This window comes from Takifugu rubripes, chromosome 15 (genome assembly GCF_901000725.2).
Source record: "Takifugu rubripes chromosome 15, fTakRub1.2, whole genome shotgun sequence".
NCBI classification, from domain to species: domain Eukaryota; kingdom Metazoa; phylum Chordata; class Actinopteri; order Tetraodontiformes; family Tetraodontidae; genus Takifugu; species Takifugu rubripes.
In genome coordinates this window covers 10,540,313-10,555,818 of record NC_042299.1, presented here as the reverse complement: position 1 = coordinate 10,555,818, position 15,506 = coordinate 10,540,313, and the positions used below count along the sequence as shown (strand labels likewise).

General features: G+C 44.5%; 4 protein-coding genes across 6 annotated transcripts; 3 read left to right on the top strand and 1 right to left on the bottom strand.

Annotated features, from left to right (window-relative positions):
• Positions 1–371: 371 nt before the first annotated feature.
• On the top strand, positions 372–3,238 carry LOC101073015 (vesicle transport protein SEC20-like). Its single transcript, XM_003970996.3, has 6 exons — positions 372–506; positions 1,057–1,149; positions 1,220–1,311; positions 1,404–1,511; positions 1,740–1,858; positions 1,944–3,238. Exons 1-6 carry the CDS (start codon positions 423–425, stop codon positions 2,138–2,140), a joined length of 693 nt encoding a protein of 230 aa, XP_003971045.1. The 5' UTR covers positions 372–422; the 3' UTR covers positions 2,141–3,238.
• Positions 3,062–9,660, bottom strand: LOC101065366 (uncharacterized). The gene is made up of 7 exons (XM_029848691.1): positions 9,375–9,660; positions 9,013–9,137; positions 8,591–8,790; positions 5,338–5,595; positions 4,729–4,871; positions 4,094–4,305; positions 3,062–3,962 (listed from the first exon to the last, which is right to left on the bottom strand). Exons 1-7 carry the CDS (start codon positions 9,522–9,524, stop codon positions 3,644–3,646), a joined length of 1,407 nt encoding a protein of 468 aa, XP_029704551.1. The 5' UTR covers positions 9,525–9,660; the 3' UTR covers positions 3,062–3,643.
• Positions 9,661–9,730: 70 nt separating this feature from the next.
• htatsf1 (HIV-1 Tat specific factor 1) lies at positions 9,731–13,408 on the top strand. 2 transcript variants are annotated; one of them, XM_011611382.2, is made up of 10 exons: positions 9,731–9,795; positions 10,448–10,612; positions 10,812–11,046; positions 11,141–11,188; positions 11,288–11,442; positions 11,670–11,833; positions 11,922–12,018; positions 12,140–12,229; positions 12,325–12,462; positions 12,647–13,408. In XM_011611382.2, the coding sequence occupies exons 2-10, from the start codon at positions 10,448–10,450 to the stop codon at positions 12,872–12,874; spliced, it is 1,320 nt and encodes a 439-aa protein (XP_011609684.1). In that variant the 5' UTR covers positions 9,731–9,795; the 3' UTR covers positions 12,875–13,408. The 2 variants fall into 2 exon arrangements, with proteins under 2 accessions (XP_011609684.1, XP_003971092.1); XM_003971043.3 differs by having other exon boundaries at positions 9,770–9,944.
• LOC101064927 (pinopsin-like) lies at positions 13,342–15,264 on the top strand. 2 transcript variants are annotated; one of them, XM_029848421.1, is made up of 6 exons: positions 13,342–13,483; positions 13,681–14,049; positions 14,216–14,384; positions 14,474–14,645; positions 14,727–14,951; positions 15,030–15,264. In XM_029848421.1, exons 2-6 carry the CDS (start codon positions 13,707–13,709, stop codon positions 15,240–15,242), a joined length of 1,122 nt encoding a protein of 373 aa, XP_029704281.1. In that variant the 5' UTR covers positions 13,342–13,483; positions 13,681–13,706; the 3' UTR covers positions 15,243–15,264. The 2 variants fall into 2 exon arrangements, with proteins under 2 accessions (XP_029704281.1, XP_011609717.2); XM_011611415.2 differs by lacking the exon at positions 13,342–13,483 and having other exon boundaries at positions 13,530–14,049.
• Positions 15,265–15,506: the final 242 nt, after the last annotated feature.

The window sequence follows — 15,506 nt, the reverse complement described above, 5'->3', positions numbered from 1 at the left end:
CATTTCAACATAATTAGCAGTGTTAGCATCCAAAAGACAAATTTGCTCCTCATACTAGTGAAATTTACACGAAGGTTCATTTTTAGATTTCTGTTGACTCTTTAGCATATGTATATTAATGCCTCCAAATATTTTTTTAAGATTGATTCAACATTGATAATATTAGCACTAATATCCACTGGAAAAAATACTTTAGTCAATACATGGCATGGGGAACAAAAGGATCTCATTTTAAATGGGTGCACAACTTTTAGTAAAAATATCTGTCATTTAGCCGATACAAATTATTTTCTATCTCGGCAACAGAACTGTTTGCACCCCAGAAAGAGCTAATAAAGTGCACAAATCGTGCTTCGCCTTTGGTCCGTGAGGTATTTTTGGGCCTGCACGTTTGCCGTAGAGGAAATAGATTAAAAACAAACATGTCGACTCTCGGCGATGTTCACGTCCGCATTTGCGGGCAGGAAATTATTAAATATGATCTGGAAATCAAGGCTCAGATTCAGGTGAGGATGTAATCGTGATGGGCGTCAATTAATGTGTTTCTCCACACTTTATTTTCTTTTTTTTAATCTTGAAATGGAGCCCATGAAGGTAACGAAAGACTGGTTCAAGTGACGCTAACGCTAGCTAAAAGTTTCACACAAGAAAAATTACGACAGGAAAGTAATTGCTGCTGATTTCACCGTGTTACATTATAGTTTTCATCGATGAAATAGTTTTAATTCTTGACAATATTTAAATATTAGAAACATAAACTCAACAGTTCACAAACACCAATAACAATCATTTATGTTAAGTCTTATTACTGATTTTCAAAGCACCGTGTCCCTATTAAATGGAAATACACGGCTACGTTTTTAAAGCAAATTGATAATGTACTTTAAATCAGTTTGAGGTTATTGTATACTGTAATTGCAGTGTAAAACACAGGCAGCCAATAGCCATAGGTACAAAATGTGCATTGTTAAAGCATTGTACATTTAGTCTTGATATAGCCAGCGATGAGTGTAATATAATAAAAGTTATACAAGATGTTCCTTTATTCTCCTGAAGGACATTAGAGATTGCCATGGGCCTCAGTCATCTCTCCTGGAACTCAACTCACAGGTCAAAGAGAAGTTCATCAAGCTCAGAATGCGGATACAGGTTGGCTGTCCCACATCTGCCACCTCATCCTGACTGTGAACATCCAGTTGATTTGCTCTTATGATGTAAGGATCTAGAGCTGATGGCCAGGGAGCAGGACAGAGAGACGGACAGACAGTCCATCCAAGCAGAGGCAGAGAGCCAACGAAGGCAAATGCTCAGGTGAGTTCCCACAGAGCCCGTGGTGCCTGGCGTCCGTCAGTCCTGGCCTTTACTGGTGAAATGGCAAGTGTCGTTTCTATTTTATTTTCCAGTAACCAAACAGCCTGGAGGAAGGCAAACCTATGTTGTCAACTACTCATAGACAATATGGAGATAGATGAACTATTGCATGGAGGAGACAACCAGAGTATGAGACACAGGTTTGTACAATGTTGTGAGCTTATTTTAAATACAAATGGGGAAAAACAAAACCTATGTGATCGCAGACAGATTTAAGTGTGTAAAATGTAGTAATCTTAAGAAACTGATCTGTTATTCAATATCCTTTTTTTTAGCATAACCCTTCAAAATAATAAGAAATATACATATGCAATAACATATAATGTAATTAATGAATGTCATTTGCTTTGTGTTTGTTTTTGGCTCAGGAAGGTGACAAAAGAAAGCTTAGTGGAATCCAGCAGCAACATCACAGAGAGTCTTATGTCGATCAGCAGGATGATGGCTGAACGGGTGAAGCAGAGCGAGGACAGCATCGGTGTTCTGGGTAAGACTCATTATTATTTCAGCCATTCAGTGGACATGCTGTACATTTAGATACAGTAAATATATAATGTCTTTATCAACTACAGCCACTTCCTCCAGAACAGTGCAGGAAACCAATGAGGAGTTCAAAAACATGACAGGAACCATCCACCTGGGGAGGAAACTCATCCTCAAGTACAACCGGCGAGAGCTGACGGACAAGCTGCTCATCTTCCTCGCTCTGGCTCTCTTCCTCGCCACTGTTCTTTATATCTTGAAGAAACGCTTCTTCCCTTTCATTTAGTCGGCCGATGCCTCGTTGTTTCTCCATAAACTTTTACTGCACTTGTGACAGGAACAAAAGAAGCACTTTTTTTCTTCAGCCTACAGTTGCAACAGTGACTTTTGGCAGGTATGAAGTAGCTGCACGGTGAGTGTAGCTGCACGGTGAGTTTAGCAGCAGTGATGCTGTATTGCTGAAGCAGCGATGCAACTTGAAAAGAGTTCTTCATAAACAACCATGTTCATTTTAGAACAATATGCAACATATGGAAATCAGAAAATAGAAAGGAAGAGTTTTTACAGTCCCTTTAATCCACACAAGTGCCTTGTGACTGAGCTTTAGAATATTTGTGGTGTTTATTTTCAAAGAAAGTTGTAATTATTGCCACCATGAAGAGCTCATAGTGTAGTCTTAACTTAGGTTGAGCAACTCGGGGAGTTCCCTGGAGGACAAATGCAATCACGATAAAAGTGATAACAGGAGACAACTCTTGTCTCACATTCATCCGTCCAGACTATCTTAAGGCTTTTGAAGAGACCTTGGTGTCTTCTGCCAGTCACAATTACCCAAACTCAGGGCAGAAGTACATAAATGGAGCACATTGTTTACATTGATATTTGTATCTTCGGTTGTGTAGGAAGTGTTTGCACTACTGAACTAGACTTTTCCTAACGTACCCCTGAAAACTGAGGATATTGTGAAATCATCAGCACTGGATTATCACTGTTGACACTGTTGGCCACCAGATGTCCATGTAGCCTATATACTGTATACAAACATGCTCAGCCATATCCCCTAGCGTGCGTCAAGGTGACGCACTGACCTCCCTCCGGCCCTATTTGCTACAGCTGCTCCTTTTGTGTGCTATCGGGGATTTTTTTTTTAGGGATTCTTCCTTTCACACACTTGTAGAAAGCTGAAACGTTTAGGTCCCGTGTTGTGATACTGTAGGAATCTACTGATGCGTCAGTCGATGGTCATGTGACCGTCAGAGACGTTGAATTAAGACGCTTCTCTGTCCAGTAACTTTTTTATTGTTATTATTTCAATTCAGTCAAAATACCTACAAATGTATCTTTAGACCCTTTTAAATAAAATTAAAAAAAAATACAAAACATAGCTTGGAAGCTGGGACCTGTATGAAATGTGAATGTTCAAGTAGAGTATTAAAAACATTAAACGCAGAATAACCGGAGATTGCAGACGACGCGGTGGCCGCCTGCCAGAATAAGCTTGATCCATTTAACACTCCTGAAATGTAAAAACAAACTTAAATAGGTAGAATTGTGACGTTTAGCCATCAGCTGCACTTGAGCTAGTGTTTGTGTGTCTGTGCCCTTTGTGGAAATGCAGGCACTCCTGATAACTGCGGCATCGAGTCGAGGTAGATAATTGGATAAAACAAATATACACCAGATTAAATAAGTTAGTCTAAACTGCAGCATTTTTGCTCGCATCACTGTTATACTAATAAGTGCGCAATCTTTGTGTACCCTGTCCGGAACGTCGTACGATTCTCCACGTTTATGACGCATTAACATTCTCAGACGCTTGAAATCCAGGTTCCGTCCCGTTGTCAATGTTGTGCGTGCTGCTCTTATCCAGCTGGGCCCCGGCGATCGGCTGCTGCGGGGGCTGCGGGGCGCTCGGGGGCCGGGGTGCGAGCGGCGGTGGCGCGGTGGTGTTCGGCGCGGTGTCCCAATGGTTCAGGGGGCAGCTGTCACCGAAGCTGCTGCACAGAGTCCCCCAGTGCTGCTCGCATTGCCCTCGCAGCCTCCGGCCAACCCACTGCCTGGCTCCCTCCCCGCATTTTAACAGGAAGTTCATCAGTTCCACGTACGGTCTTGGAGGGGACACATAAGGACAACCAGTTAATGGGACTTACAGTAAACGGCAGAACATTGTGATGGTTGCACTGTATGAGTGAAAGCTGACATAATGTGTGCTGAATTTAGGTTGGTGTGTCCTCCTCACCCCGGGGGGAACATCAGATGGAACTGGATCAGGCTGCCCATGGTGTCCATGTGATCCTGAAGCACCAGGCAGAGCTGGTGTTTGGAGTAGCACTCTCTCTGCAGGGAGTAGACCATCTCTTTCACAGCGGAGCACCGTCGGCTCACGCAGCTGAAACGCTGCCGAAGTCCCAGCGCCATGCACCTCAGAGCGTCCTTCACGAAAGACTTACCCTGGGAGGGACAGAGCGAGGGGGGGCATCAGCAGGGGGACATCAGCCAGGGTCCCACCGAGCCAGGTCAGAGACATGTGGCACTTCTGTTCACGGTCAGAGCCAGTGTGTCCATCCAGGCTGGACACACACTGGACTTACATAACCCTCTCATGCACATCTGTTCCAGTGAAATAGACAAGCTGTTCCCTCTCTGTAACCACGCTGCTCCTTATACAACAAACATTCCTCCCAAATGACAGAAGGCATTCAAATAAATGGAAAACACATCCAAATATTTCGCATGTCAGCCTGCTTCGAGTTGGAAACGGCTCAGCAAGAAGTGCTGGAAGCCAAGCAAGCTGCTCTCCGGTCGCGTCCCAGTGTGTGTGTGTGTGCGCGTGTGTGTGCGCGTGTGTGTGAGGGGGGGTAGACTTCTCCCCACCTGTGAGTCGTAACGCCCGGCGTTGTGCAGCAGAGTGAGGCAGATGTGGTGCAGGCCTTGGATCTCGCAGGAGTTGTTGGTGAAGCACTGGAATGTCCCACAGCCGACATCCCCTGAACTCACCAGGCAGCTCTGAATCTCAGCTGCGGCACAAACACAGCGACCAGCCTTTAGCGCCACACGTCATCATGTCCGGAACCCAAAAGCGCAGTTTCATGTCAGAGTTTCAAAATGCATTTGTTCGCCTGAACGCTTTTGTGTAGAAAAAAAACCAAACAACAACGTGCATTTGATATTTAGAACGTTTAGAATTACGGAATTAAGATGCTCGTTTCAAGTGTGGAGTGGTCTGGCCAACATCTCCCTGTGCAGCGACAAAAGACAACTTGAAAACTGAAACATTTGACGCTGTAATGATGCTGTGGAAGTAAATTGTAGTCCACAGTCGAGATGAATCAAATCCTACCATTTGCCCTGCGATTCCACTTATCCGAAAGTGAAATTCTTAAAAACGGAAGTAATGGTGCGTGAACCCGGATCGTGTGTGTGTGTGTGTGTGTGTGAGAGAGAGAGAGAGAGAGAGAGAGAGTGCGCGCCGTTTCCGCTCACCTGTGCTCTGCAGAGAGAGCCTACGTTTCACCTGAATACCTTGTTTATCCTGGACGTCTTGTGGCTCCACGGCCAGCGTCTGCTGACAGGTCCGCAGCAGAGCGAACACAATCAAAACGGCGGGCAGATTGTTGGACATTCTTCGCTCTGGATTTGCCCCCCCCCTGAGCGGCTTGTTGGAGAAATCGGAGCAGCTGGAACAGAAGTGTCTTCCGTGCGCGGAGTGTGAGCGCGGCATCAAGGCTGGGGTATATACAACTGCGCGTTCACGCCGTTCAGGTTTGCGTCTCCGCCAATGACAGCGCAGCGACGGGGCCGCGCACCAGAGAGGGGCCAAAAGTTTATCATAGATGAGGGAAAGAAAGCCAAGTGGGCGAGGATTAACCACTCAACACATCCACAGCTAATTAGGCAACTGTGTGTGAGGGTGCGCGTGAGTGTGCGTGTTTAAGTGTGTGTGTGTGAGCGCTAACAGCTGCTTGCTTGCTGGGGAGACGTGCAGTGAGGAACGTAACCAAGCACCCAAAGAAAAAGTGTGAGCACTATAAAATGTGAGAAATAAATCATCAAATCATGAAGTTCCTCATTCGTTCAAACTCAAAGCATTATTTATTCCTTTGAAACATCTGTATACTGCAGCTTTAGGAGGATGCTTCACTAGAAACTGCTTTTTTTCACTTTGTTCCTCAGTTTTACCATCCGCTTCTCCAATAGTGCTGTGTTCTTCGAGGATGGTCTCCTTCTTATTATTTGTCTTCTTTCCGAGATGGACAATCACCCCAGGACGGTGCTTCATCTTGGGCTGGTTTATGTGGGCTGGGGTACTGGAACTTCACTCATTTTCCAATGGGAGTTAAGCTGCGGGTTATAGTCAGACTCCTGTGGGTGCTGGAGTCCATCCCATCATAGAGCTAGAGATGGGAATACACCCTAGATGGGTCACCAGTCCATTGGATAAAATCTACATTTTTCTATCTTGTTTAAAATTCTTCCAGAAACATCAGGAAGCAAAAAGAGGCAATCAAGCAGTGTTAAGGGTAAACCAGTTCTCAGTCTTTAGCATTCATCCAAACCCTGGAGCTCGATTGATGCAGCTGCATGTTTAGATGAACTATGACTCCTGACAGTGACAGAGGGAGAGGCCACGCTCGTGCCATCCGCACCTCCGTTTGAATTAAACAAACACCTCTGGTTGCTCTCCCGCCTCCTCCGGTTTATCTACCCTGCATCTAAAGCGTCAGAGAGACAAGGCGATGCGTGTGTAGCAGTGGGAAGGTCAAGGTGTGCGCATGTGTGGGTCGAAGCTGGGGCCCAGCTGGCGGAGACATACTGTTATGGGGGGAATGTTTGGACTTTGTCAGAGGACTTTTTTCCCTCTGACCTTTCCTGCTTATTCTGTCTCATCCTGCTTCAAAACAAGATCACTCACACAACTCCTGATGACCACCCACACAATGACCTTTCACCCTGACACTGCACACACACACACACACACACACACACACACACACAGGCACATGCGCACACACAGACACTAGAGTATATACGCACCACTGTGCAAATAGTCCAGATCCTATACTCCCCCATGACCACAATGTAAACATGTCAGCCTGTGAGACTCTACTGCATCTGTGTGTATGCAAATGCCTGCTCCTCTAATTGGTCTGAACAGGGGGCATATCACAACATTTGGGTTAATAAGGCACCTATTGGTGACTGCGTTATTTTAAAAACACACATGGAAGGTCCCAGAAGTGCAGCTAAATCCATTGTTTGGGTTAGACAGCTTTTCTAGGAACAGCTATATTATTTTCTGTCACTATTGATGATCGATTGATGTCACCAGTACTTTTGGAAAACCATCATTTTGCCACACAGCTATTTTTGTATCACAAGGAAACCTGCGTGAAATTAAATAATGCCGCATAACTTTTGATTGGTGCTCAAGATAAGTGAGTGTGTCCAACACGCACACACACACCAACACGCAGGCGGTGTAAACACAGCAGAACAAAGAGCGGCAGATTCACAAACACACACTCTGACACAAATATGTTCAGTATCCTGCAAAAAACAAGGAGTTACCCTAAATCAATAGTTACGCAAGGCATGATCTCTCTCTTTCTCTCTCACACACACACACACATATACACACACGCTGATGACCTGACTGACCAAGACTCTATAAGCCGCCGGCTTTATTGTATTTATCAAAGATGTGTAAATATTGAAAGCTTACATCATTTATACAAACATTTGACACCTGAGAATAATATTTATAGACAGCTCTGTATTTTAAATAAAATGTATAGATTTGATATTACACTCAATTCACATTTTTACTGGGTGTTTGTCCCATAAAGACTGCAGAAACAGGAGAGTGTGGGGAACTTTTTTCCACATTTAGAAACAGACATTTATGATGAGAGGCAGTGACAGATTTGAAAGTTTCCAACATGCAGTCCTATATTAGTAATGCTGGTAAATATACAGTACATTATATGATTGACATTTCAGAAAAGCTATTTGAGTCTCTGTCGTCACCTGTATGTGTGGGTGTCAAACTGATTTAGACCAGCAGTCTGCAAAGGCGTCTGGCAGATTTAACATTTAATAAATCCTCCACTTTTTCCCTTAACTGGCTGACTTTACTCCATTTTAGATTTATAACTACAATAGAGGAAGTGTTGTGGGAGGAGGAAGACTTAGATCGGGATAGATGACCAGAGTCAGAGCATAAATGTAAAATGTGTTTAATAACAGACAAAACACCCTCAAGTCCTTAAATTAAATACACCAAAACAAAAGCTGTTAGATGATATAAAACATTTCAATGCTTAACCAAATACATGTATTTCAACATTGATCTCAGACCACCTAAAAAAACCCTAAAACTTAGAGGTAAGAAACCTGCTAGATGTTAGACAACATTAGAGTAGTGCTGCAGACGGATTCTGCCAGTGCACTGCTGCATATCGTCCAGCTTTCCCCGCAGTGGCTGCGTGCAGCATATACATCCAATGAAATGGCCAGTTCATCCAACACTTTAGACTCCTGACTTTTCAAGTTATCTTACAATAACCCCATGCTGTTCCCTTCTCAGGTGTCCTTGTTGCACCTTCGAAAAGGTACGCAACACTGTGGAAACTGCCAAGAACATGTGCCTGCAGCAGGAAAATACAAATCTTAATTGCTATTTCCAAAATCCTGATATCTTTCAACTGTATGTCAGGTATAAAAATAAAATCTCAGGGGGTTTTGGGGCCAGAACCAGAGGGGGGCTCCTGTGTTTCTGCCTGTTCAGATGGCCCAGAAGTGCTGTTTTCATCTTTCCTGTCACCTGACAGAAAATCATGGATGGCGGTTTCTATCTGAGGTCGGAATGTGTGGTTCATCTTTGGGTCCACAACCTGAGTGATGATCCTGTCCACACCAGACTCCAGCATGCCCGACCCATAAGAAACAAGAAGAGAACCTGGGTTATGCTTAACATGTTCTATATTTTTGGGAAACAGCTCACAGCTCAAGTTTATCTAAAGTGGTTTTGCATGGCCAGCGTTAGGACTTGAATTTAGAGGAGTTAGTTCTGAGGTAGAAATCCCTCCTGGACAGGTTACCAGTCCATTATAGGGCACACACAGTTTATATAGGGAACCATTGATGATTCAGACTTACTGAACCACACTTTGCCTGAGTCCATTCCTCATCTGATTCTTGTTGATGGATGGATTCCAGTCCTGTGTGCTCAGCTGAGACGTGACAAAGTTGTCAACCTTCTGTCGCAGGTTTTGATAGGCAGGCTGTTGGCAATAACATAAGAATAAGCGAGGTTCTGCACACTTTAATGACGCTACACTGTAGCGATGCCTAACTAAAAATAACACATTGCTCAGTGTGTCCACTGCATCGGTAACTGGATTTACAGCTGTAAAAATATCAGACGCTTAGCAAACACCGTCTAATATTAGATAACGATCTAACTTTGTGAACACACTCATAAACGCAGAAAAGTTAGGTCAGCTTTAGCTAGCTGTTACCTTGGTATCAACATCGGCCAAACAGTCTCGCCGGAATTCATCAAACAACCCCCGGTTCTTCAGATGCTCTACAATCATTGATATAAGCTGCGGGTCCCCTGGAGGAAGACCAGCTGCATTTACGTTCATATTACCGGTACCTTCTGCCATGTCGGAGTTTAGTAAATATTCACTAGATTATTGTACCCGTTAGCAAAAAAAAGATCAGTTCGCAACGACATCGGCGCTTGTTTTCTTATAGAAAGAGCACTTGATTTGTTCTCCTTTTGTTAAAGCAGCGGGCGGGATACGTATATGTATAAGTTAGCCAGGCACCGCGAGGATCAAAAGCGGTAAAAGCTGTACGATAAATCGAGCGCTTCCATTTTTGAGTTCTTTTTGCCATTTGACACAGGAAGTACTTGGTGGTAAACGTTAGCAGGTAGTAAAGAGCGGGGGGTTTAATCTAAAACCAATGTGTACAATTAACTACCCAATTAAAACCCTTGAAGCCACTGCGTCTTCTCTTTAAACGGAGGATTCTTTTAACAACCTGTTAAATTTGAGTTTCGCGGGACTCTCGTTTGAAAGGTAACAGTTGGCTAGGCTAGGCTTGCTAACGTCAGCGCATTTATGTTAGCCGTCTCTGCTCGTGCGATAAAACATTGTCTAACGTGCGCGTGAACTTGGTGTGACTAGAACCTATAATTACACGCATGAACAGCAGATTTCAATGTCTGAATTAAACCCTTGTTTACAGAAATCAAACTAATTATAGGAGACGAAATTAATTGAATATTGAAGTAGGCGCAATTACAAATTATTTCATAGGGCAAACAGGGTTGGGTGTACAATATTAGCCAGTTATTATTTGCTCTAAATATGAAACTACAAAAATTTGGGATTTTATTTGCATTTCAATGTTAATATTAGTTTCCTTTTTGTCTGATCTCATAAAAATTAATAAGAATATATTTTTAGCCTGTATGGTGCTTGATAATAAATTAATTTTGGTGTTGAAATCTATACATTACCATGTAATAACATCAATCTTTGCTGAAATCTAATCTTTTTTTTAATAATTGTTCTTATAGATGAGTGGCGGGGATGAGACCAACAAAGAGTTTAAGGAACAGCTGCGGATGCAGGAACTTTATGCCCAGAGAAATGCTGATGACTCTGACCCCTACACCTATACTGATCCAGAGGATGGCACAGTGTATGACTGGGACCACGATAAGAAAGCCTGGTTTCCTAAAGTAAGAGTTTCATTATTATTATCATTATTATTATTGTTGTTGTTCAGTTTGGCAAATACTAGATATCCTCCACTGAAGATATCTGATGTGGAGGTTACCTAGTCATGGAGGGTGGGATTGCTCTGAGTGCTGGTATCTGAGATAGAACTACATCGCTACGGCCTTTTGCAGTGTTAATGGTAAGGTTTGGTTTTTCTAGATAACAGAAGACTTTCTCGCAGCCTACCAGGCCAACTATGGCTTCAGACAGGAAGGAGGTTCTGATTCAAACAGTGCAGCAGTGAGCAGCAGCGAGCCAACAGTCCCGAATTCACACAAGCCCTCCCCAGAAAAGCAGAAACCTGGAGATCCCATTCGGACCCCAAATGCAGACCAGCCTGAGACTGCAGCCAAGGAAGTCAAGCAGAAGGCGGAGAAGAGGAAAGCAGAGCCAGGTACTGTAACAAACACCACCTGAAGCGAGACAATGAAAGAGATCCTTTTTGGAGAAGCGCGGTTTTATAGTCCTGTTTTGTTTTTGTGCTGTAGGATGGTTCAGTATTGACGAAGATAAAAACACAAACGTCTATGTTTCAGGTTAGTAGGAATTTGTGTCATGGTCGACTCGGCTTTTCCCCAGTAAACTGATTATTTCCTCTCCCTTTTATTGTTTTGTGGTTCTAACATTTCCCACAGGCCTGCCTCCTGATATCAGCACAGACGAGTTTGCTGAGTTAATGTCCAAGTGTGGCATTGTGATGCGAGACCCCATGACCGAAGAGTACAAGGTCAAGCTCTACAAGGACAAGGAGGGAAATCTAAAAGGAGATGGCCTCTGCTGCTATCTCAAGGTTTGTTTTTGGCTGTCTAGTTGTACATCACTGTGTTTTCTGAGGCTACACTGAACAAGAGTAGAACTAGAAATGTTGTACCCATACCTTTCATGTTGTGCATTAACCCTCAGCTAAAACATACATATAAGTAGTTTGGCATGTCAGTCTGTTAGTCACTCATAAATACTGTTCAGGTAGTATTTGCGTGGCCTCACATGATGGCGTTTACTCATAAATCTTTGCAGAAAGAATCCGTGCCGTTGGCTATTCGTCTCATCGATGAGTCAGAGGTCAGAGGTTACAGGCTACATGTGGAAGCAGCACGGTTTGAGCTAAAGGGTCAGTATGATGCCAGCAAGAAGAAGAAGAAGAACAAAGAGTATAAGAAGAGGCTACAGCAGCAACAGAAGTACATTTTCATTCACTATGACTTTTAAAGATAAACCTGTTTTAACCTTCAACGTGGGCTTCTGTTGATTGTACCTCTGCTTTTGTAGGCAGCTGGACTGGAGGCCGGAGAAGAAAGGAGAAAACCGGATGAGGCATGAAAAAGTTGTTATCATCAGGAACATGTTCCATCCCAGTGACTTTGAGGTGCCAACACATGCGTGTAGCATGATCACACACACACACACACACTCACACACACACACACTCAGCTGAACGTTGACATTGATGCCTGTGCTCGGTGTGTATGTGCTGTTGGCTTTAACAGGAAGATCCACTGGTGCTAAATGAATATCGTGAGGATCTGCGGGTAGAGTGTGAGAAATTCGGGGCAGTTAAGAAGGTCATCCTCTTCGACGTGAGTTCTCCTAATTTAAAAGAAACTAAGCTCAAAAGTGATAAGCATGGTTTGTTTATTACTTCCTGTTGGGATGCTGTGTTTGTTCTTCACAGAGACACCCGGACGGCGTGGCTTCAGTAGCATTTAAGGAGCCTGATGAGGCAGACGCATGCATTCAGTCATTCAATGGGCGCTGGTTCGGAGGAAGACAGCTGTCTGCTCAGTTTTGGGATGGAAAAACGGACTACCAGGTAATTTACCGCAAACACCTGTGAGGGGTGCTATCACATAATAAAGTTGAATCTAACCTACGGTAGCAGCTTGTGATTGAATTCCTTTGATCCGCTCGGTCTAAATGAACACTTCCAGGATTAATTTGAATGATTTAGATTGTTAAGGTTTAAACAGTCCAGCGTGTCAATTCTCTTTGTGCAGGTGGAAGAGACGACCCGTGAAAGGGAGGAGCGGCTCAAAGGGTGGTCCACTTTCCTGGAGGGAGGGAATCCTGGACAGCAAAACACCACTACACCAACAGGGGGCGCCACCACCGCAGAACCCACAGAACCCCCGAGCACAGCAGTGCGACCAGTAACAGACACACAGGAACAGGAAGTGGACTCTACAGACAGCAGTCTAGCAGGAAGCGATGAAGAGGAAGCCTAGATCGCATTGGGCCTCCCTGTTATATTGCAGCAAGCTCAGGCAGAGACGGTGTGAGCTGATGTGTAATTTAGGATTTAAGAACACATTTTCATAATTTGGGTTTACATTGTAGTTACATCTGCATCTGGCCAGCTGGTGATTCACAGCTGCCCTTTAGTCATTGTTGTGTCATTTGTCATTGACCGTTGTGCTGAAAACACATTGACAACCATAACTGATAGCGACTGTGTCGTGTTTTGGTTGTTGGGAAACACCGACATCACATGGTCTAAGGAGCCTCAGGTATGATGAAGCTGAACTCTGGAGGGAGAAGGCAGCCTCTGTAAAGCATACAGCAGTTCACACATTAAAGATGATGCGGGGAGAGGATTTGGAGCAGATTTATGTTGTTCAGCAGTTCAACAGTTAATCAGTTCTTGGCACCCCTTTGAATAATATACTTTGTATTATTGATGTTCTGGCTCAGTAAATTAGGTCTCCAATCTGGTTTCTATAGAAGTTGGATAACAAGAGAATAAAGCATTTTTCATGGCGAGTCATGGCGATTCTCTTTTTTTGCTGCATTTTTGATCTTTTTTTCATTTTAGAGATGTTCTGTTCACAATTGAGGTAAGATGTTTCCTATCAATCAGTACTGAACTCAAATGTTATTCTATTTTAGCTTAACTGGTATTCTGCACTGCTTTCTCTCCATTGTGGCTGCTGTATTTCACTGGCTTTTCCAGCTGATAAGAGACAGTCAAAAGTTTCTTTATTCTATAACCTGCAAGAAATAAGAAAAACAAACATGTACATATTATTTGCAGAAGCTCCCAGTGATTTCCAGGCTGACATGGTAGAATTCTTCCCGCACGGCAACAACCTGAGCACCGGTCACAGCTCACCGGCAGAGCCCGCTGGTGACCCTCTGACCCGGGCGTGTCACGTCGCCGTGGCCGTCGCCCTCGGATTCATCCTTGTCCTGGGCTTCCTGGGTAACTTCCTCGTGCTCCTGGTGTTCTCCCGCTTCCCCCGGCTGCACACTCCCATGAACCTGCTGCTCATCAACATCAGCGCCAGCGACATGCTGGTCTGCGTCTTCGGGACTCCGCTCAGCTTTGCGGCTAGCGTTCGCGGCAAGTGGCTGACGGGGCAGTCGGGGTGCCGGTGGTACGGATTCTCCAATGCACTGTTCGGTAGGCAACTTAGAAAACAGAATAATTGAACCCATATTATTATTTAAATATAATACAATGCGCCTCTCTGATTGGTTGATGCCAACAGAGCTCTCTCTCTCTCTCTCCACCTGCTGTGCGTAAAAGTGACCTGACTGTCTCTTTCAACTTGTCCTCTTTCTGCCAGGTATTGTATCTGTGGTTTCTTTCTCTCTCTTGTCTTTGGAGCGATACTCTGCGGTGATCTGGAACACTCAGACAAGCTCCTCTCAGTACCTCAGGGCAAAAATCGCTGTCGCTACGTCCTGGTTCTACTCCCTGTTCTGGACTCTGCCTCCGCTGTTCGGCTGGAGCAGGTCTGTCACAAGGAAGTCAGGAAGGTCGAATTAGCTAAGCCTAAAATTAAAGTCTAAATATGTAGAGTTTGCGTTCTGTTACCTGGCAGCTATGGACCAGAGGGCATCGGAACCACTTGTTCGGTTCTGTGGCAACAGCGCACGGCTGCATCTCGCTCCTATATCAGCTGTTTATTCATCTTCTGCCTCCTCCTGCCCCTGCTCCTGATGATATTCTGCTACGGGAAGATCCTGCTGGCGCTGCGAGCTGTGTCGAGGCGGGTGAGCGCTTGAAGCACACGACCTTTGGCCTCAACTGAAGGAGGCCATTCAGAAATTGCACTTTTTTGTGGGGGTCTGCAGGTCGGCGGGGCCACAGGTGAGCGGAGGGAAACCCGTGTCTTACTGATGGTGGTCTGCATGGTGGCAGGCTACCTGCTGTGCTGGATGCCGTACGGAGTCGTGGCGATGCTCGCGTCCTTTGGCCCCCCTGGGGTGGTACCACCTACCGCCAGTTTAATTCCCTCCCTGTTGGCAAAGACCAGCACGGTCCTCAACCCTGTCATATATGTGCGGCTCAACCATCAGGTAGTATTAGAGTCATTTCTTTCTTTAATAAAGTTAATTAAAGTCCAGTCCTTAATTTAACTTGGGAACGCCTCTCAGTTCTGCAGGTGTTTCTTGTACATGATTGGTTGTAGCTCGGAGGCCCCGCCCACACCAGTTAACCAGACCCCTTCGGCCTGCAAGGGGGCGTGGCTACAAGTTCCCAGCCTGCCAGGCCTGGAGCAAAATCCTGCAGCTGCCACGTTTAAAACCCAGCAGGGCTGCTCAGATGCTGGTTGTTCTGAGTGCAACGTCGACCTCAGAGGTCACTGAGTGATTCTGTATTTAGGGATTTTAAAAAAAAAAAACAGTCTATACTTGCGATTTGAGTTATAACGTACGTTATCTGCAATTTAGGAAGTACTTACTACCTGTTTGTATCAAAGCTATAGTTGTATTGTATTATAATGTTTTGATCTCGTTTATTGGGACGTTTTCTTCTATAACAGCTAATTACAGTAAAGTATCTTTACCACTAGGGGCGCTGCAGCGATGATGCAGTAGGGTGAATAGAACTGAAGATCAACCTGTCAACAA